We start from the raw sequence: 22,500 nt of genomic DNA, 5'->3' as shown, positions 1-22,500 counted from the left end.
GTGTCACCCGCACGAAGGCCAGTCGGGCGGTACTGGCAACGGCCACGCTCAAAATGGTGTATTTTATGTGCCACCCACACAAGAGCCAGTCCAGGAGCACTAAGTCTTATAATTTGTGGAAAGAGACCCTGTGAGACCTCTGACAGCAGGTTGTTGCCTGTTCTCAAAGAATCCACCTGAGCAAGTAACTCTGAAGTGTTATCATGTACATGTTTTGTCTTGGTGTAAAAGATGGGTTATAGCAAATATTCTACTCAATACAGATTTGCTTGACCGTAACCAGTTGAGCATGTCCCTTGGTGGCTGGCGATGTGTGCATCTCTGATCATAAGCAGGAGCAGTGGGGAAGCATCATAGCCATGGGTTGAGAAGAATTCTCTGGGGTTTGAATACTTCACACCTGGAAACATTAATGTGTTGTTAATCATCTTTAAACAACCCTTATTCAGGAACCCTTTTAGTGGGATCGGTGACCCAACCTGAAGAAAATTCTTACTTGGCCCCCACCTTCAAGGTCATGTGTTGTTTATCTTGATATGAGATCACAAGGTTATGCATATCTGGTTATGAAACATATGCCTGGTGTACCCTTATCAGATGGCTAGTCATGATGGGTATATTGAAGTTCATATATTTGTACCTCTGTGTCACTTTTACAACATGTGTTGCTCTCTCACTCAATAATAATAATAATAATAATTCTCTTTATCTCCTTCAGCGAGACCAGAGGCTCCAACAAAGGTGAATGTGAACTGTTATGCAGAATATGCGACCGTCTCTTGGACATCTGGAAGCACAAACAATGCGCCAATACAGTTTTACATAATCCAGGCAAACACCAGTTTCAACCCTGACCAGTGGTCAATGGTAAACAAGGTTTCCTCGGCTGAAACAAGAATCGACATCATTATGTCCCCCTACACCAACTACACATTCCGTGTGGTGGCACAGAACAAAATTGGAGAGAGTAAACCCAGTGACCACGCCCTGGACATGTGCAAGTCAAAGCCTGGTGGAACTGTGCCCTACCGACAACCATCCAATGTGCACACACGAGGCGATCGCAAGAATTACTTGACAATTATGTGGACAGTAAGTGGATACATTTGACCACTCTCTTTGTTTCTCTCTCGCCCTCTCTCTCTCTCTCTCTCTCGTTCTCCCTCTCCCTCTCTTTCTCTCTCCCTCTCTTTCTCTCTCCCTCTCTCTTTCTCTCTCCCTCTCTCTTTCTCTTTCTCTCTCTCCCTCTCTCTTTCCCTATCTTTTTCTCTTTCTCTCTCTCTCTCTTTCTCTCTCTCTCTTTCTCTCTCTCCCTCTCTCTTTCTCTCTCTCTCTCTCTCTTTCTCTCTCTCCCTCTCTCTTTCTCTCTCTTTCTCTTTCTCTCTCTCCCCCCTCTCCCCCCCTCTCTCATATCTTTCCTGTTTGGTTCACACTTTTTGGTCCAGTGATTAGGCCATTGCACTCATGATCTCAAGACTATGGTTTCAGTTCCTGGACTAGGTGGTGCATTGTGTTCTTGCTCTGCAATCACTTTGATGCCTGATCTGACACACCATGCATCTGTTCAGGCAATATAAACTATGTCCCCTTTTTTCCTCTCTCTCTCTCTCTCTCTGCCTTCCTATCTCTGACTATCCTTGTTTTTCTGTCTCTCTCTTTCCGCCAGATCATGCCACCGATTACACACAATGGCCCTGACTTCAAGTATGTGATTGAGGTGAGATTACGGAACAGCACCGACACACCAACCATTAAAACCATCAGTAACTGGCAAGTGAACAACATATCCATTTATACCAACAATATCTACAAGCCCTATGATATTAAAATGAGGGTGAAGAATAGCATAGGGGATGCCAACGTGAGCTCTGTAAGGATTGTTGGATATTCAGGAGAGGATAGTGAGTATTGGTCTTGGAACAATTATTACCATTATTTACTTTTAATCTGCATCATCATCATCATCATCGTTTAACGTCCGCTTTCCATGCTAGCATGGGTTGGACGATTTGACTGAGGACTGGTGAAACCGGATGGCAACACCAGGCTCCAATCTAATTTGGCAGAGTTTCTACAGCTGGATGCCCGTCCTAACGCCAACCACTCCAAGAGTGTAGTTTATTTATATATATATATATATATATATATATATATATATCATCATCATCATCGTTTAACGTCCGCTTTCCATGCTAGCATGGGTTGGACGATTTGACTGAGGACTGGTGAAACCAGATGGCTACACCAGGCTCCAATCTAATTTGGCAGAGTTTCTACAGCTGGATGCCCTTCCTAACGCCAACCACTCCAAAAGTGTAGTGGGTGTTTTTACGTGTCACCCGTACGAAGGCCAGTCAGGCAGTACTGGCAACAGCCACGTTCAAAATGGTGTATTTTATGTGCCACCTGCACAAGAGCCAGTCCAGGGGCACTGGCAACGAACTCGGTCGTTCATTGTAGGCAAACTAATGGACAGAATAAGAAAATAATTCAGGAGAATAATTGACTTATCTCTGAACTACCATTGTCATCATTGTCGTTTAACGTCCGCTTTCCATGCTAGCATGGGTTGGAAGATTTGACTGAGGACTGGTGAAACCAGATGGCTACACAAGGCTCCAATCTGATTTGGCAGAGTTTCTACAGCTGGATGCCCTTCCTAACGCCGACCACTCTGAGAGTGTAGTGGGTGCTTTTACGTGTCACCCGCACGAAGGCCAGTCAGGCGGTACTGGCAACGGCCACTCAGGTTTGTTATTATTACCTCCGCCTTAGCAAAGGCAGAGGTATTGTTTTCAGTTATGTCCAAGTCTCACAATTATAGAGCAGGGCAGAGAGAACCAGCAACCGAAAGACCTGAACCTTTGTCATTCTGCTCAGACAGCAGCAGTAACTGACACCCCTGTCCATTGAGCCTACAACCATGTCAGTGCTTCACTTGTGTGGTGTGATGGAGGAAAAAGATAACAAGAAGCAAAAGGACAGAATGAAACGCTAGGACCTTACCTCATCGACCGCGGCGGAGTAAACGATCGCTCCAGATCAAAACACGTCTTCCTCGTAAGCTCTCTGTCTTCTGACTGCCGCCACATGCTAGCTGTCGACCGCATGCAGCCGACTTCTAGTCTGACCCTTCCAGTCTCGCCCTTCCGGTCTGGCTTCACTTTCGTTTGCTTCATCTCTTTCCACCAACAACATATAGCTCATCACAGCCCATAACACCACAACTTGTATGCATTTTTTTCAATCCTAACAGAATGTGGTTACTATAATAGTTTTTGTTGGCACTTTGTCGCTTACGACGTCGAGGGTTCCAGTTGATCCGATCAACGGAACAGCCTGCTCGTGAAATTAACGTGCAAGTGGCTGAGCACTCCACAGACACGTGTACCCTTAACGCAGTTCTCGAGAATACTCAGTGTGACACAGTGTGTCACAAGGTTGACCCTTTCAATTACAGGCACAACAGAAACAGGAAGTAAGAGTGAGAGAAAGTTGTGGTGAAAGAATACAGCAGGGTTCCCCACCATCCCGCTGCCAGAGCCTCGTGGAGCTTTAGGTGTTTTCGCTCAATAAACACTAACAACACCCTGTCTGGGAATCGAAACCACGATCCTATGACCGCGAGTCCGCTGCTCTAACCACTGGGCCATTGCGCCTCCACACTATAATTGTATTATAATATTATATTGTTATGTTTTCTGATCTTTTATTTCAATATTATTATACAACAAATCAAGGTGGCATAGTTGCATGTTGTTTGTCATTATGTTTCAGAGCTCAAATTCAGCAAAGGTCAACTTTGCTTTTCATCCTTTCAGCATCAATAAAATAAGTACCAGGTGAGTACTAGGGCTGATGTAATTGCCTGATCCCATTTCCTGAAATTGCTGACCATATGCCCAAATTTGAAACCAGTATTATTATTATAACAATATATCATTACTACAGCATCGTATTCTCTGTGGTTATTTCAGCCCCACAAGCTATAGTGTCCAATCCAACAGCAGGATTAATTGAGGCAACAACAGTGGCCATCACCTTTGATGGGGTTGACCCTAATTCACTCCTCATCCGTGGCAAATTCAATGGATATAAGGTAAGTTAGTTTTATCTTAACTTTTGAGAATTTTTTCCTTGTTATTTGTGGATTGGATCATCATCATCATCATCATCATCATCATCATCGTTTAACGTCCGCTTTCCATGCTAGCATGGGTTGGACGATTTGACTGAGGACTGGTGAAACCAGATGGCTACACCAGGCTCCAATCTGATTTGGCAGAGTTTCTACAGCTGGATGCCCTTCCTAACGCCAACCACTCAGAGAGTGTAGTGGGTGCTTTTATGTGTCGCCCGCATGAAGGCCAGTCAGGCGGTACTGGCAACAGCCATACTCAAAATGGTGTATTTTATGTGCCACCTGCACAAGAGCCAGTCCAGGGCCACTGGCAACGATCTCGCTTGAAAATCCTTACACATGCCGCGGGCACAAGTGCCAGAAAGGCGACGCTGGGCACAGGTGCCATCCTGATTTCACTTTTGCTTACCCCAATAAGTCTTCGCAAGCTGAGTTTCGTGTCCAATGAAGGAGATGACGTTGGCATGGGTGCCAGTCGTCGAATTTAGTTCGATTTCACTTGCCTCAACAAGTCTTCGCAAGCGGAGTTTAGTTTAGCGGATATGTCTATAAATTCTGAACAGCTTGCTGACAAGTAGATTTGTCTAAGGTTTACAGCTGAGGTTGGTTCCTGTGACATGCAGAGCAGTGTGTCTTGTCTAAGATTAACATCACCTTCACAGTGTGTACTTGGAGAGTATGTATGTGCCTGTGTGTATCTTCTTCATCTTCACCATCATCATCATCTTAACCTCAAGCACCATCATCTTCATCATTTTAACCTCCTCTTTTCCATGCTCGAATGGATCAGATGGAATTTTCCAAGGAAGATTTTCTATGGTTAGCTGTACTTCCTGTTGCCAATCCTCACCTGTTTCTAAGCAAGATAATATTTCTCTATAGCCAGATATGTATTTTGTGGGAGACTGGAAGGAAATGTGCTATATACTATCTTGCAGTCATTCATGATCAAAAATCCTGTGTTAATTCTAACAATAATGGAGAAGTACACTATATGTAATATGGGAGTTTAGTTCACTGGTGGTCTAAATGAATAGCTGCACTGGGTAAGTGCTGTAACAGATTATCAGGGTTCCAAGCTTATAACTGAAACAGAGCTATGGATCCATTTTAGGTTTCCAATTTAGTAGATATATATTTGTGAAAGGGAGGCGCAATGGCCCAGTGGTTAGGGCAGCAGACTCGCGGTTGTAGGATCGCGGTTTCGGTTCCCAGACCAGGTGTTGTGAGTGTTTATTGAGCGAAAACACCTAAAGCTCCATGAGGTTCCGGCAGGGAATGGTGGCGAATCCTGCTGTACTCTTTCACCACAACTTCCTCTCACCCTTTCTTCCTGTTTCTGTTGTGCCTGTAATTCAAAGGGCCAGCCTTGTCACACTCTGTGTCATGCTGAATATCCCCTGAGAACTACGTTAAGGGTACACGTGTCTGTGGAGTGCTCAGCCACTTGCATGTTAATTTCACGAGCAGGCTGTTCCGTTGATCGGATCAACTGGAACCCTCGTCATCGTAAGCGACGGAGTGCCAACAACATTTGTGAAAGAGGACAACAAACACCGACACATAACAAGCATCTCAAGTCATATACATTATTTTATTATTATTCTTAAATTAGTTGTGGTCTAAGGGATCAGGCCACATCCAGGTTATAGCTCTTGGATACTCCATCTACTGCTACATTTTATGCTACTGTTTGGGCCTAATTAAGGGATTACCATATTGTTATGAGGGACAGAACCACTGTGTGGTATGGAAAATATCCTGTTACATACAGCCAAAAATAAGTACTATGAAGATACGCTATCATGTATGTCTGTCTCTTTCACTTTTCATTATTCTTTTGCTTTTTCTCCCCTTACCCCTTCTCCTCTCCCCACCCTCTCTCCACTGCTCCTCCTCTCCTGTCTTCTAGCCCCTCTCCCCTCCCTATTTGTCTACATCTTTCTCCCCCCCTCGCTCTCTCTCTCTCTCTCTCTCTTTCCTCTTTCCCTTCATTGTTCTACAAAACCTCAATATAAAACTTCCTTATTGCTCTTTCTCAGATCCAGTTCTGGAAGCGCAACAAGAAAAAGAGCACATTCCAAGACTATACCTTCTACATTGACGATATAGAAGACAAAAACAAAGCCCGCAAAAAGCGGAGTGTCAGTGGGGGCCAGGTGACCCTCCAGCTGAAGAACGTCTACCCTTACTCTGATATTGAGGCTCAGGTACTTGTCATCAATTCCTACTATGTAGGACCACCAAGTGATGTCTTTAGTTTCAAGACAGAAGAAGGAGGTAAGAGATCAGTTTTTGGAACAATAATGGTGGTTGTAGGAGGCACAATGGCCCAGTGGTTAGGGCAGCGGACTCGTTATCATAGGATCGTGGTTTCGATTCCTAGACCGAGCGTTGTGAGTGTTTATTGAGCGAAAACACCTAAAGCTCCACCAGGCTCCGGCAGGGGATGGTGGCGAATCCTGCTGTACTCTTCCACCACAACTTTCTCTCGCTCTTTCTTCCTGTTTCTCTTGTGCCTGTAATTCAAAGGGTCAGCCTTGTCACACTATGCGTCATGCTGAATATCCCCCGAGAACTACGTTAAGGGTACATGTGTCTGTGGAGTGCTCAGCCACTTGCACGTTAATTTCACGAGCAGGCTGTTCCGTTGATCGGATCAACTGGAACCCTCAACGTCGTAAGCGACGGAGTGCTAACACAACACAATGGTGGTTGTTGTATGTTGTTGTAATGGTGGTGGTAGTGGTGGTTGTAGCAATGTTGATGGTGATGGTTGTAGCGGTTTTAGTGATTGTGTGTTCTGGTGGTGATGTGTTGTACAGCCAATGGTTGGAGCGGTGATGGTTGTGGCTATAGTGATAGCTGTGAGGTAATTGTGAGAATAATGCTGGTGGTGTTGTTGTAATGGTGGTAGTGTGTTGTGGTGTGATGATAGTGGTTGTGGTAATGGCAGTGGTTAGATCACTGTAGTGGCTGTGGTGTAGTGTGGTACTGTAGTTGTGATGGTGGTAGTGGTTGCCTTAGTATTCAAGCTCACACCACACTCACACATTCTGCACTTCTACTGTCATATTCCATGCCTGCACTCACACTCCACACTTATGCTCCCACTCCATACTACCTTGTTCACACTCTACACTCACAGTCCATGCTCATGCTTCATGCTCCACACTCAAACTCCAAGCTCACATTCTACATTCACACTTTATGCTCACATTCCACATTCATGCTCCATGCTCACACTCACACTTCATGCCAACACTCACTCTCCATACTCACATCATTTTCCCATTTCTCACTCACACTCCATGCTCATGCTGCTTCGCACTCCACATTCACACCTCATGCTCACCCACTATACTCACGGTTTATGCTCACACTCTACACTCCTGCTCCATGTTCACACATCTAACTCTCACTCCATACTCACACTCCACACCTACACTCAATGCTCAATTCCATGATCACACTCCACACTCCATGTTCACACATCTAACTCTCACTCCATACTCACACTCCACACCTACACTCAATGCTCAATTCCATGATCACACTCCACATTTTCTCTTTGCTTTTCAGTTCCTGGACCGGTTCCTTTCCTGATAGCATCTGTGAGAGGTTCTAACCACTTCCTCTTAGAATGGGATGTGCCTGAGGACAAGAATGGTTATGTTGTTGGCTATGACATTGGATTCCAAACAGGTGAGTCATCTTCCTTTCATGCCCATCACTGCCAACATCACAAACAAGGTCCTCCTTCTCCACTCTTCTATTCTGGCCTACTTTCATTCATGCTCTGTCATAAATCCTTTCACTCAAACTCAACACAGCAGCCATCACTTTTGACCCTTTGCTTCTGCAAAGCATTTACATAAATCTTTGTCCTAATTGTCAGTGCCCCTGGACTGGCTCTTGTGCGGGTGGCACATAAAATACACCATTTTGAGCATGGCCGTTGCCAGTACCCGCCCGACTGGCCTTTGTGCCGGTGGCATGTAAAAGCACCCACTACCCTCTCTGAGTGGTTGGCGTTAGGAAGGGCATCCAGCTGTAGAAACTCTACCAAATCAGATTGGAGCCTGGTGTAGCCATCTGGTTCGCCAGTCCTCAGTCAAATCGTCCAACCCATGCTAGCATGGAAAGCGGACGTTAAACGATGATGATGATGATGATATATATATATATATATAAACTACACTCTTGGAGTGGTTGGCGTTAGGACGGGCATCCAGCTGTAGAAACTCTGCCAAATCAGATTGGAGCCTGGTGTAGCCATCTGGTTTCACCAGTCCTCAGTCAAATCGTCCAACCCATGCTAGCATGGAAAGCGGACGTTAAACGATGATGATGATGATTGGCCCTTGTTTCATATGTTCTGTGTAACATAAGTCCCAAATTACTCTGGTGCTTGAAAAAATTTGGGAATGTATATCATATATGATGCATGTGCATCAAGGAATTGTTCTATACAGACAAAGGTTAAAATCTATCCCAGGATTTCACTGGTACTTTATTTCATCAATCCCAGAAGGATTAAAGTTAATCTCTTTTACTCTTTTACTTGTTTCAGTCATTTGACTGCGGCCATGCTGGAGCACCGCCTTTAGTTGAGCAAATCGACCCCGGGACTTATTCTTTGTAAGCCTAGTACTTATTCTATCAGTGTCTTTTTGCCGAACCACTAAGTGACTGGAACATAAACACACCAGCATCGGTTGTCAAGCAATGCTAGGAGGACAAACACAGATACACATAAATATATATACATATATACGACGGGCTTCTTTCAGTTTCCGTCAACCAAATCCACTCACAAGGCTTTGGTCGGCCCGAGGCTATAGTAGAAGACACTTGCCCAAGGTGCCACGCAGTGGGACTGAACCGGAATCATGTGGTTGGTAAGCAAGCTACTTACCACACAGCCACTCCTGCGCCTATAGTCTTAATCTTCTATTATGATTCCATTGACAACAAGGATGTTTTATAACAATATTAACATGTTACCCTGTCCAAAGCATTTATAAGTTTGCTCTAAATGTCCATACATTCTTTCAGATATTTAGTTAACCCTTGTTTCGTATCCTCTGAGTAATATAAAGCTTTCCTTTCACAAGCCCCAAATTATTTTGGAACTGAAAAATATTGGTAATGAGTATTACATATGATGCGTGGACATCAGAGAAATGTATGTATGTTTATATCTGTGTTTGTTTGTGTGTGTGTGTGTGTGTGTGTGTGCTTGTATTTGTCCCCCTCCCCACATCATTTGACAATCAGTGTTGGTTTTTATTCTTTTATTTGTTTGTCATTTGACTACGGCCATGCTGGACCACCGCCTTTTTAGTCGAACAAATCTACCCCAGGACTTATTCTTTGTAAGCCTAGTACTTATTATATCGGTCTCTTTTGCCGAACTGCTAAGTTACAAGAACATAAATACACCAACATTGGTTGTCAAGCGATGGTGGTGGGGACAAACACAGACAAGCAAACATATAAATACGATGGGCTTCTTTCAGTTTCTGTCTACCAAATCCACTCACAAGACTTTGGTTGGCCCAAGGCTATAGTAGAAGACACTTGCCCAAGGTGCCATGCAGTGTGACTGAACTTAGAACGATGTGATTGGTAGGCAAGCTACTTACCACACAGCCACTGCGGCGAATTGGCAGAAACGTTAGCACACCGAGCGAAATGCTTAGCGGTATTTCGTCTGCCGCTACGTTCTGAGTTCAAATTCCGCCGAGGTCGACTTTGCCTTTCATCTTTTCGGGGTCGATCAAATAAGTACCAGTTACGCACTGGAGTCGGTATAATCGACTTAATCCGTTTGTCTGTCCTTGTTTGTCCCCTCTGTGTGTAGCCCCTTGTAGGTAGTAAAGAAATAACACAGCCACTCCTGTGCCTGTAACTTAGTAGTTCATCAAAAGATACTGATAGACTAAGTATCGGAAGTAGAAAGAAAATAAGTACTGGGGTTGATTTGTTTGACTAAAGCCCTTTGAGGTAGTGCTCTAGCATGGTTGCAGTTCAATAACTGAAACAATAGATTTTAGAGGGAGGATTACAAACTTATCAACAAATTCTGTTTGTTTACTGTTCTTTGTTATCTTTGATATTTTGTTCAGTGAATGGATTGAACTTGGGGAAGCTTCGTGATATGGAGCCACAAGTGACAGATGCCTCTTTGAAACAGATCCGACTAACAGGTCTCCGTTCGTCCCAGTTATATCGAGTGTTCATTTGGGCTCGTACCCTTGTTGGTAAAGGTGACCCCTACTTCATTGAAGTCTCAACAATTAAACCAAGTAGTGAGTATTATTTTTGGAAGATTACACACACACACTCCTATACATATATAAAGTCACTCACACTCGAATTCGAACTTGGAACATAAAGCTGGACAAAATGTTGCTAATAATAATAATAATAATAATAACAATAATAATAATAATAAATGCCCTGATGCAGTACCAGGCAGTGGCTCTCATGGCTTCTGATCTTAACTGATTGGAAGTGTTTTCATGTACATTGTTTTGTCTTGGTATAAAAAGATGGGCTACAGCAAATATTCTGCTTATACCACAGATTTGCTTGTCAGTTGTTTGACCTTAACCAGTTGAGCATGTCCCTTGGTGGCTGACGATATGTGCATCTCTGATCATGAGCAGAAGTAGTGGGGGAGCATCATAGCCATGTGTTGAGAGGAATTCTTTGGGGTTTGAATAATTTACCTTTGGAAACATGGGTGTTTTGTTCATTATCCTTAAAACAAACCTTATTCAGGGACCTTTTGAGTGGGATGGGCTACTCGACCTGAAGAAAATTCTAACTTGTGCCCACCTGCGAGGTCATGCGCTGTTTATCTTGATATGAGATCACCATGTCGCGCACATATGGTTGTGATGCATGTGCCTGGTGTACCCTTATCAGACGGGTAGTCATGATGGGTATATTGGGCTTTGTATATTTTACCCCAGTGACACTTTGATGGCATGCACTGCTCTCTCACTCAATAATAATAATAATAATGATTATAATAATAATAATAATAATAATGATTATAATAATGATGTATTTCAGCCCCAGCAGTGCCAACATTTTCCTTTGTCCACATTGACGTCCATTATGTGAACATCTCTTGGCCAGAGAGTCTGAAAACTGACATGCATGGGAGTGTTTACTATATTGAGTATAGGAAAGAAGGTAAGTTCACACTCAAAGTAGCCCTTATTTTATTTCTCTCTACATAGCCTCTATTTAAATATAACTCCTATTTCAACAGAACCCCTACTCACATTCAACACAGTCCCCACACCCACTCAACCCAGTACTACATCCACTTTACAGCCCCTTCTCTATTTCAACACTGGGCCTTAATCTCACTCAACACAGTCCCCTACTCTCACACAACACAGTCCCCTACTCACTCAACACAGACCCCCTACTTTCACTCAAGTCCCTACTTCCCCTCTATATGGACCCCCTACTCTATCTCTCAACCCTATCCCTACACCTCATGCTACTCTGAGACATTGCTCTCCCATTCTATACTTCCTCCTCCTCTCATGTTATTCCTCCCACCCTTTCCTCCTACATTATTCTTACCTCCTCCTCTCATGTCACTCCTACTCCTGTTGAGTGACTCTCCTCTCTTGATTTTCGTCTCTCCCCCTCACTCTACTGTCCCTCTTCCTCTCTTCCAGAATCTTCCGACTGGCTGCAGACAACTGATGAGTCAGTGTTTAGCTGGAAAAATGTGACCAATCTTGAAGCAGGAACTGACTATGAATTCAGACTGGTGGCCACAAATGGAATGGTAACACAAGCAAGTGAGATACAAGTGGCAACTACATATGGACACTGTAAGTACAGTAGTAGTAGTAGTAGACTACAGTTGTAGAGAGGTTATGTGCCTCTGGCCTATTGAGTCTGGTGAGTTACCTGTGCTATATCAGTGCAAGATGAATGGTCACTCTCTGACCAGCCATAACAATCCATTTTCTAAATGCACAGTCTATATTGTGTGTGTGTTTGTGTCTGTCCTCCACCACCACTTGATAACTTGTGTTGCTGTGTTTGCATCCCTGTAACTTAGCAGTTCAGCAAAAGTGACTGACAGAATAAGGATCAGTTTGAAAAAGTAAGTACTTGGGTAGATTCATTCGACTAAAATACCTGAAGGTGGTGTCCCAACATTTCTGCAGTCTAATGACTAATTAAAGTTGAAATACTATACATAGGTGCAGGCATGGCTGTGTGGTTAAGAAGCTTGCTTACCAACCACATGGTTCCGGGTTCAGTCCCACTGCATGGCACCTTGGGCAAGTGTCTTCTACTATAGCCTTGGGCCGACCAAAGCCTTGTGAGTGGATTTGCTAGATGGAAACTGAAAGAAGCCCGTCATATATGTGTGTATGTATTTGTGTGTTTGTTTGTCCTCCTGCTTGACAAGCAATGCTTGACATAAACACACCAGTTTGAAAAGCAATGGTGGTTTGTTTATGTCCCGTGCAAGTATGGAAAAGTGGTCGTTAAAGCAATAGTGATGATGGTGTTGATAAAAGCAGTGATGATAGTGTTGGTGTTAGTAGGGGTGGTGTTGATGATGATGATGATTGCATATCTTTTTTGTCTCGTTGCAGATGTGGGCTTTGCAGGAACCAGTGGCTGGTTGTATGGTATGTTGGTGGCTCTACTAATCCTTGTATGTATTGCTATTGCACTGTACGTACTACGGGAGAAGATATCAGTGCGAAGGCGCGAGTCATACAAAAAGAATATGGGAGGTAAGTTGTGTGAAGTAATCTTGTTTTAAGAGAAAAGGAAGTACTCTTGTTGTGGGAAGACCCCAGGAGGTTAGTACCAATATTGTTATGCGTTGGTAGAGTACTGTACTAGCAAGTTTGATTGTTATGTTGCACTGGGGAAACAATTATAAAACTGATTACCTTTGCAAAAGGTTGCGTGAACCCTTAAAAACTTTATCAAAGAACCACTGGCAGTCTGTCGGTCATGATAACATGGGTTCCAGTTGATTTGATCCTTAGAACAGCCTGCTCATGAAAGTAACTGGCAAGTGGCTGAGCACTCCACAAACATGCGTACATTTAATGTAGTTTTCGGGGAGATTCAGCATGACTCAGAATGTGACACGGCTGGCCCCTTTTGAATTACAGGTACAACTCATTTTTACCAGCTGAATGAACTGGAGCAACATGAAATAAGGTGTCCTGCTGAAGGAGATAATGCACTGCCAGGAATCGAACCCTTAATCTTACAATCATGAGCCAAATACTTGGACCATTAAGCTATCATCATCGTCGTTTAACGTCCGCTTTCCATGCTAGCATGGGTTGGACGATTTGACTGAGGACTGGTGAAACCAGATGGCTACACCAGGCTCCAATCTGATTTGGCAGAGTTTCTACAGCTGGATGCCCTTCCTAACGCCAACCACTCAGAGAGTGTAGTTTATATATATATATATATATATATATCATCATCATCATCATCGTTTAACATCCGCTTTCCATGCTAGCATGGGTTGGACGATTTGACTGAGGACTGGTGCAACCGGATGGCTACACCAGGCTCCAATCTGATTTGGCAGAGTTTCTACAGCTGGATGCCCTTCCTAACCCCAACCACTCAGAGAGTGTAGTGGGTGCTTTTACGTGTCACCCGCACGAAAACGGCCATGCTCGAAATGGTGTCTTTTATGTGCCACCCGCACAAGAGCCAGTCCAGGGGCACTGGCAACGATCTCGCTCGAAAACCCTACAAAGGCCAGTCAGGCGGTACTGGCAACGGTCACATTCAGGATGGTACATCTTATGTGCCATGCTTTCATAATCCTCTCAGATATATAATATGAAACTTGGACTTCAATCTTTAGTTATTTTGAAAACCTGCAAACTTAAATCATAAAATATATAATCATGCAGCTAACCCCCTACTCCCTAAAATTACTGGCCTTGTACCAAAATTTGAAGTCATTATTATTGCTGCTATCTTAATACAAATGTGGGACCAAGGTGGGCTGGAAGTATAAGGTCTGTGACATCATGCAAACAGTTGAGGGATCTTGCTGGAAGGAGCGGAGCAAAGAAGATCATGTGAGTAGAAACATGATGAGCATGGACCTTTTTTTTCGCTTGAAGATGGATGTAGTGGCCATGTGAGTTGGGGAATTTGCCATTAGGTTTTGGCCAGCTGGAAAGGGTCGATACTACCAGAAACCTGCAATGTAGGTAAATTGTGCTTTGCCCCACCATAACACACAATTTATTGTGAAGGGTCTGTAAGGGTGGCACAGATAGTAAAACACTGAGCAGGAATTAATTTTGTTGATTTCTGATTGAGTTCAAATCCTGCCAGTCAGCTTCAACATTGAATTGGTCCACAAGAAATATTTACTATATTCTGTATAGACTTAAGCTACTCCTAGACATCACCCCTTTGTGTGTCAGTACAAATTATATTACGCAAAAGAAATTTATACAGGTCAACGGGTCACAAACTAACTGGGGTACATGAAAACTCGTATAATGAGGTGGGCTGAGATGGCAACAAGAACAGTATGTGGTGCTTAGTATATAGGATGAGGGGAGATATTTTGGTACATAAAGCGATGTAGAAGAGAAAATCACAAGAGGTACGTTCTTTAAAATATTGTTGGTACTTCTAGTTGGAAAGGAAGTACTCTCATGGTGAACATATTCTTTAGATGGAAATACTAGTTTCATCATGTATTCTCTGGAGCCTCAACAATAGATACAATTTATGTACCAAGCTGAAAAATAAGCGCTGGGGTTGGTAATAGTGAAGGTATGATCAAAGATTATGTTCTAGCATGACCACTGCTCAAACTAATTATACAATGCAATTATGTGAAAATCATCTTTATAATCTATTGTTTCATTTATTTGTTGTTCTCTCTCTCATAATTCTCTCTCTTTCTCATTTTCTTCCTGTCACTGTGGCTGCCATTCTAACTTCATTTGTTCGGTCATTTCAATTGTTTTATCGGACCCTTCATTTTGGGTACCTTTCTCTAACCAAACAAATGATACTCAAATGCATCTCAATTAATTGAATTCAAAAGACGACGAAGTGGAGATATTCACAGCGCGACAAATAAACAGCTTCTACAGTTTTGTTGACAGACTGCCCAAGTTGTACGGTAAAAACAGCCACAACCAAACTTTGCACCTGCTACTAATGCTACACTTCCTTCTCCTCCTTTCCCTGTATTCTTACTACTACTACTACTACTCCCACTGTCTCAATGCAATTTTTTGCTGTAGATGTTTTGTTATTTCAGTGTCAACTGATGTTGCACATACATCTACCAGCACCAGTGAAAAGCTGCAGGTTTTCATTTTTAACCTCTTCTCCTGTGGCCTCAACCACATCAAGGCGCAGCAGTTATTTACACTTGGGGATGGTGATTTTAATTCAGACTTTTTAGTGGGTGGGGGAGTAGAAGGTACCCTTTTTTTTAAACATTACTTACTGGTATTTCAAATAGATAGCCCTTCAAACTGACATTTGCTTCTCAGAGGTTCATTTTTCTCTTCAAACTGATATTTTGCCCCTTAAACTTACACTTACCCTTCAATGAGACATTTTGGCGTGCAAGATGACATTTTGCCTTTCAAACTGACATTTGCCCCACAAACTGACATTTTGCCCCTTAAACTGATACTTTGTAAACTGATATTTATTTTGCATACTCATGTTTCACCCTCTAAAGTAACGTTTGCCCTGCAGACCAAAATCTGTCAAAGAATTTGAATGTTTTCCTGTGGAATGACATTCACCCAGAAACTGATATCCTATGGCTGCAATCCAATGACTTAAACAAGTAAAAGATGTAAGAAGATTCCACATAAATAAAATTTTCGCTGATAATTTAAATTTTTACTCCAGAAAATGGAATTTAATTTCAATATTTAATGATGGGAAGTAAAACTAAATTAGTCAGCATAACCTGGGTATAATATCTTGATTGGTTCCTGGTAGTGGTTCCCTTAATGAGTCTTAAATACCTTCTTCAAAAGACACTTCATTTACTATTGCAGCTGCTATTACCTACCGATGGTATCACCATCATTAACATTAGCATCGTCACCTCATCTTCATCACTGCAACTACCTCCTTGATTCACATAGATAGACACCATCACCACCACCACCACTATTACTACTATCACCACTATACCACCACCACTACTACTACCATTACCACCACACCTCACACCTACCACCATAACTATTGACACACCAATACTAGTGTGTGTATGTGTCTGTGTATGTATATATATATATGTATATATATATATATATGTATAATTAAAATTTATTAATAAGGGTAGAAATTGATATCAATCAATTAAAACCTTCTTCGTGCTTTTTTCGTGGTACAAGCACAGGCAAGGTGAGTAGTGCTTTTTATGTGGCACACACATACACGTAGTTTCACCGAGCCTTTGCCTGCTCGTTAAGCATGTTTACTTCATACAGTCTATAGAGAAGGAGTAAGTGTGTATGTGTGTGTGTGTAGCTGCTATGCAGTGAACAACAGGCTCTGCCTTTAATTCATTTGCATATCAGCACATTTGGTGGTTTTGCGGAATTGTTAACTGCAGAAAGATGTAATGTGTGAGTGAAGAGGTTTGTTGAGATTCTCTGTTGACATGGTACCAGTCATTCATTCCTTACTTTAACATTCCAGGCTCCAAGGCCCATATTGACAATTCCTCAGACTTCCGTGATGATATTGGTTACGTCAACGATGGGTGAGTAACAGAACTACTTTACTTTGTCTTCTGTTTGTTTTACTATATTTGTCTTGTTCTCTTCTTTCATCTGTCTGTCTTTGTCTCACTTTCATGTGTATCACTCTACACACACACACACACACATATGTATAAATATTTCTGTATGTCCACATGTTTACCCATATATATATATGTGTGTGTGTCTGTGTGTGTATTGATATATATGTAAAGGTACACAAATATATTCATTGCTCTATGTGTGTGTGTGTGTGTGTGTATATATATATATATATATATATATATATTTATATAAATTCAAATTACGACAAACGTAAATAAACAAACGAAGTTTGCTTTTAGAAGCGTTGAGATGTCTTAGAAAATTAAAGAAGTGATTTTAAATTCTCAATCGCAGAATAATGCTAATAATATAGCCTGAACAGGATAAGATACCCCTATTTTGCAGAAAAAGTGTAGGTGGCTAGCTGCATATATATATATATATATATATATAAATAATTAATAATAATAAAGGAGTTACGACGCAAAAACGTATAAATTCAAAAGAACATATTTAAATATAAATATAAATATGTTCTTTTGAATTTATACGTTTTTGCGTCGTAACTCCTTTATTATTATTATTATTACCAAAAGGATCGATTCTTGAAGAGTCTGCATATCTTCACTGTCGTTTTTTTCTGCTATTTAGGTGATGATTTTTTAAGTTAGCTTACCAATTATTTTTGTTGGTAGTTAATTTATAATATATTGTTATATATATATATATATATATATATATATATATATATATATATATATATATAGGTGTGTGAAACATTTGAGTATGTTTAAACATTATCATTTGCTGTGCTATTAAAAAAACCTGGATTTTCTTTTATTTAGGGTTAGGGTTCTTAGTATTCTTAGTAACAATAAGCATGTGTGTGCGTGGCTGTGATAAGAAGCTTGCTCACCAACCAGTCACACTGGGTTCAGTCACACTGTGTGGCACTCTGAGCAGAGCCTTATGAGTGGATTTGGTTGGGAGGAAACTGAAAGAAGCCTCTGTGTGTGTGTCTTTGTCACCCCTATCACTGCTTGAACAACCAGTGTTAGTGTGTTTACATCCCTGTAACTTAGTGGTTCAAAAGAAGAGATCGATAGAATAAGTACTAGGCTTAAAAAATAAGTCCTGGGGGTTGATTTGTTCAAGGTGGTGCTCCAGCATGGCCACAGTCAAATAACTGAAACAAGTAAAAGAATAAAAGAATATGTATATATTTTTTCCTTTTTTCTTATATATATGTATATATATATAAATATATATAAGAAGAGCAAGGGGAAGTGGCTGACCTCCCCTGTTCGAAGGTTATAATGGACACAGGTTTGTGTGTCACATAGAGGTGATGGCCTCTTGGAGCTAATCAACGGCAGCATTCATCCTATTTTTTGGACTACCATGTTGGCTTGGCGATAACTATTAATATATATATATATTAGGACATCTTATAAATAATATGGGTTTTTTTTTTCATTTGCATGAGCTAAAAGTCAGAGGAGGGCAGGATAAACTACCTGCATCAACTTACTATAAAAGCAGGTAGTAATTATACCTTGTCCTTATTCTTAGTGCAAGTTTTGAAGAGTGCAGTTTGATTTTAAATTATGTTTTTCAAAGCTATAATGGAAGTGACAAAGGAGCATATTCGGCATATTTTGCTTTATGAGTTCAATAAAGGCAACAATGAAACAGAAAGTGCAAGGTATATAAATACAGTATATGGGGATCGGACAATAAATGTAAGACAATGCAAACGGTGGTTCCAGAAATTCTGAGTGGGAAACTAGTAGATAGGTCTCATCTTGGAAGATCTGTAGAGCTCAACAAGGACGTCCTACAAACCTTGGTGGAACAAAATCCCATTGTAATTATTGAGGAATTACCAGAGAAGCTTGGATTTGGATTTGGTCATTCAAGTCAGCGCTAGAGGAAAAACGACCATCTTTGGTTTGAAGATGAAAGGTTTTCTATCAGGATAATGCTCAGCCACATACAGCAAGGATGACATTCCAAAGGCTGGAGCTGTTTGAATGGGAGATGATATTCACTGGATATTACTCCATCTGATTATCATTTATTCCGCAGTCTTCAAAATCATTTGGACGGGAAAAATATGAATTCTGTAGATGAGGTGAGAACAGTACTGGAGGAGTATTTTTTTGTTACAGACAAGTGAATTTTGGAAGACGGGGCCATGCAAGTCTACCCGATAGATGGAAGAGCATTGTAGAAAATGAAGGAGAGTTTATTTTAGATTAAAAAAAGAACTTTGTCTATCTTAATTTTTAAAAATAAAAAAAGTTTAAAATAACTGCATTATTTATGGGATCATCATCATCATCATCATCATCGTTTAACGTCCGCTTTCCATGCTAGCATGGGTTGGACGATTTGACTGAGGACTGGTGCAACCGGATGGCTACACCAGGCTCCAATCTAATTTGGCAGAGTTTCTACAGCTGGATGCCCTTCCTAACGCCAACCACTCAGAAAGTGTAGTGGGTGCTTTTACGTGTCACCCGCACGAAAACGGCCATGCTCGAAATGGTGTCTTTTATGTGCCACCCGCACAAGAGCCAGTCCAGGGGCACTGGCAATGATCTCGCTCGAAAACCCTACAAGGCCAGTCAGGCGGTACTGGCAACGGTCACGCTCAGGATGGTACATCTTATGTGCGACCCGCACAAGAGCCAGTCCAGGGGCACTGGCAACGATCTCACTTGGCTTGCCGGGTCTTCTCACGCACAGCACATTTCCAAAGGTCTCGGTCAGTAGTCATCGCCTCGGTGAGGCCCAATGTTCGAAGGTCTTGCCTCACCACCTCAGCCCAGGTCTTCCTGGGCCTACCTCTTCCACGGGTTCCCTCAACTGTTAGGGAGTGGCACTTTTTCACGCAGCTATCCTCATTCATTCTCACCACATGTCCAAACCAGTGCAATCGTCTCTCTTGCACACCACTACTGACGCTTCTTATGTTCAGCTTTTCTCTCAAGATACTTACACTCTGACGGGTATGCACATTTACATTACACATCCAGCGGAGCATACTGGCTTCATTCCTTGCGAGCTTACGCATGTCCTCAGCAGTCACAGCCCATGTTTCACTGCCATGTAGCATGGCTGTTCGTACACATGCGTCAAACAGTCTGCCTTTTACCCTGAGTGAGAGTCCCTTTGTCACCAGCAGAGCTAAGAGCTCTCTAAACTTGGCCCAGGCTATTCTTATTCTAGCAGTTACACTTTCAGCGCACCCACCCCCACTACTAACTTGGTCACCCAGATAGCGGAAGCTATCAACTACCTCTAGTTTTTCTCCCTGGAATGAGATAGAAGTTGTTTCCTGTTTGTTTACAGTGTTTATTGCACCTGAACATCTGCCACATACAAAGACTAACTTTGTAGTTAATCTGCCTTTGATATTGCTGCACCTCTTTTGTGTCCATAGCTTGCACCGGGTACATCTTATAGAGTTACTACCTACTCCTTTACTGCATACTGAGCAGGGCCATCTACCTGAAGGGGTTTGTGTTTTATCTACCTTCCTATTTATTAGGATTTTGGTTTTTGCTAGGTTGACTCTAAGGCCCTTCGATTCTAGTCCTTGCTTCCACACCTTAAACTTCTCCTCTAGTTCTGATAGTGACTGCGCAATTAGTGCAAGGTCATCAGCATAGAGGAGCTCCCAGGGGCAACCTGTCTTGAATTCCTCTGTGATCGCCTGGAGGACTATGATAAATAGGAGGGGGCTGAGGACGGAACCTTGGTGGACCCCTACCTCTACCCGGAATTCATAAACTGTACTCATTTCCAACCTTCACCTTACTGACAGCATCTCTGTACATGGCTCGCACAGCTCTCACTAACCATTCTTCTATCCCAAGTTTCCTCATTGACCACCAGATAAGGAATCGGGGGACCCTGTCAAAGGCTTTCTCCATGTCAACGAAGGCCAGGTACAGAGGTTTATCCTTGGCTAGATATTTCTCCTGCAGCTGTCTCACTAGAAATATGGCATCAGTGGTGCTTTTACCTGGCACGAACCCAGACTGCATCTCATCTAAATTGATTTGCTCCCTAATTAGTTGGGCTATGACCCTCTCCGTAACTTTCATAACCTGATCTAACAGCCTGATGCCTCTGTAATTATTAGTGTCTAAAGCGTCACCTTTACATTTGTAGCAGTTTACTATGGTGCTGCTACACCAGTCATTGGGTATGACTCCTTCGTGTATCACCTGGTTCGTAATACGGGTGACTAGGCTGTAGCCAACACTGCCAGATATTTTGAGCATCTCTGCAGTGATTCCTGATGGGCCGGGTGCTTTCCCTGTCTTCATACTCTTAATTGCTTTATCTACCCTGGTACTGTCAACTCGGATAGCTGGTCCCTCTGTTGGGTCGACATACGGCAGGCTCTCTTTCTCCCATTCATTCTCTTTATTAAGCAATCTATCGTAGTGGCATCTCCAGACCTCTTTCTTTGCAGCCTCATTTAGTGCAAGCGTACCATCATCCATGCGAACACATTTCTCTCCTACAACATCACTATTCTCTCTCCTACACTGTCTTGCAACACGAAATACCTCGAGTCTTTGGTCCTCACGGCGCAGAACATTGGCAAATCTTTTCTTATCTGCTTCCCCTCTGGCTAAATAAACCTGTCGCCTAGCTTCCCTTCTGGCAGATTGGTACAATTCCCTGCTATCACCGTTCTTCCAGTCCTTCCAAGCCTGTTTCTTTTGTCTAATAGCCCCGTCTACATCCTTGTTCCACCACCACGTTACTCTGGGTCGAGAGGGTACTTTACACCAGCCACAGATCAGGTTGTCCCGCAGAAATCTCCAATTGTCTTCCACGTTGTATGATGCTATATCCCCTTCTATTTCGTCAAATGCTTCAAGTAACTTGTCTCTAAATCTCTGTCCATTTGCAGGGTCTTTAAGTTTCCATACCCTTCTCCCCCAGGCCGGTCTACTTCTGGGCACCCATATTGCCTTGATCTCGAAGTCGCTAACTACTAATCTGTGTTGGGGTGTACATTATTCGCCAGGGAGGGTTTTGGCATTTATAAGCCTCCCTCTTTCTCTAGTTCTGGCGAGGATGTAGTCGATTTGGCTAGAGTGTCTGCCGGATTGGTAGCTGACTAGGTGACAGGCAGGTTTCCTGAAGTTGGTATTGCAAACCATAAGATCAGTTGCATCACAGAACTCCAGCAGTTTGGTTCCCTCCTCATTGCGGGAACCAAAGCCATAGCCTCCATGTATGCCATGGAAGCCTCCAGCACGACGTCCGACATGACCATTGAAGTCACCAGCCACAAAGAGAAGGTCTCTGTCTCTTGTCGACGAGGTAGTTTGCAAGAGGGTGTCATAGAATTGGTCTTTCAGCCCATCCGGGAGCCCCAGTTGAGGGGCATAGGCTGAGATGACAGTAGCTAGCCTATGATGAAGCACTAGTCTAATCTTAAGTACTCTGTCACATACTCTAACTACCTCGATTACCTTATCA

The 22,500-nt window shown here is 42.5% G+C and overlaps 1 protein-coding gene across 7 annotated transcripts in view; it reads left to right on the top strand.

Annotated features, from left to right (window-relative positions):
- LOC106873413 (neuroglian) overlaps nt 1-22,500 on the top strand; it is a 67,459-nt gene that overhangs the window by 30,555 nt on the left and 14,404 nt on the right. For 6 of the 7 annotated variants that reach the window (XM_089344864.1, XM_089344861.1, XM_089344865.1 and 3 more), the window contains exons 13-22: nt 719-1,092; nt 1,667-1,901; nt 3,978-4,099; nt 6,184-6,421; nt 7,724-7,846; nt 10,273-10,455; nt 11,228-11,350; nt 11,851-12,009; nt 12,790-12,933; nt 16,883-16,946. In XM_089344864.1, the coding sequence (XP_089200990.1) occupies nt 719-1,092; nt 1,667-1,901; nt 3,978-4,099; nt 6,184-6,421; nt 7,724-7,846; nt 10,273-10,455; nt 11,228-11,350; nt 11,851-12,009; nt 12,790-12,933; nt 16,883-16,946 (1,765 nt within the window). Of the gene's footprint in view, nt 1-718; nt 1,093-1,666; nt 1,902-3,977; nt 4,100-6,183; nt 6,422-7,723; nt 7,847-10,272; nt 10,456-11,227; nt 11,351-11,850; nt 12,010-12,789; nt 12,934-15,251; nt 15,330-16,882; nt 16,947-22,500 lie in introns of all 7 variants that reach the window. The other variant, XM_089344867.1, reaches the window with a different exon arrangement.

The sequence above is a fragment of the Octopus bimaculoides genome, chromosome 29, assembly GCF_046866305.1.
Source record: "Octopus bimaculoides isolate indiv1 chromosome 29, ASM4686630v1, whole genome shotgun sequence".
Lineage (NCBI taxonomy): Eukaryota > Metazoa > Mollusca > Cephalopoda > Octopoda > Octopodidae > Octopus > Octopus bimaculoides.
The sequence above is the reverse complement of the archived record's forward strand: the minus strand, read 5'-3'. Positions and strand labels throughout refer to the sequence as shown.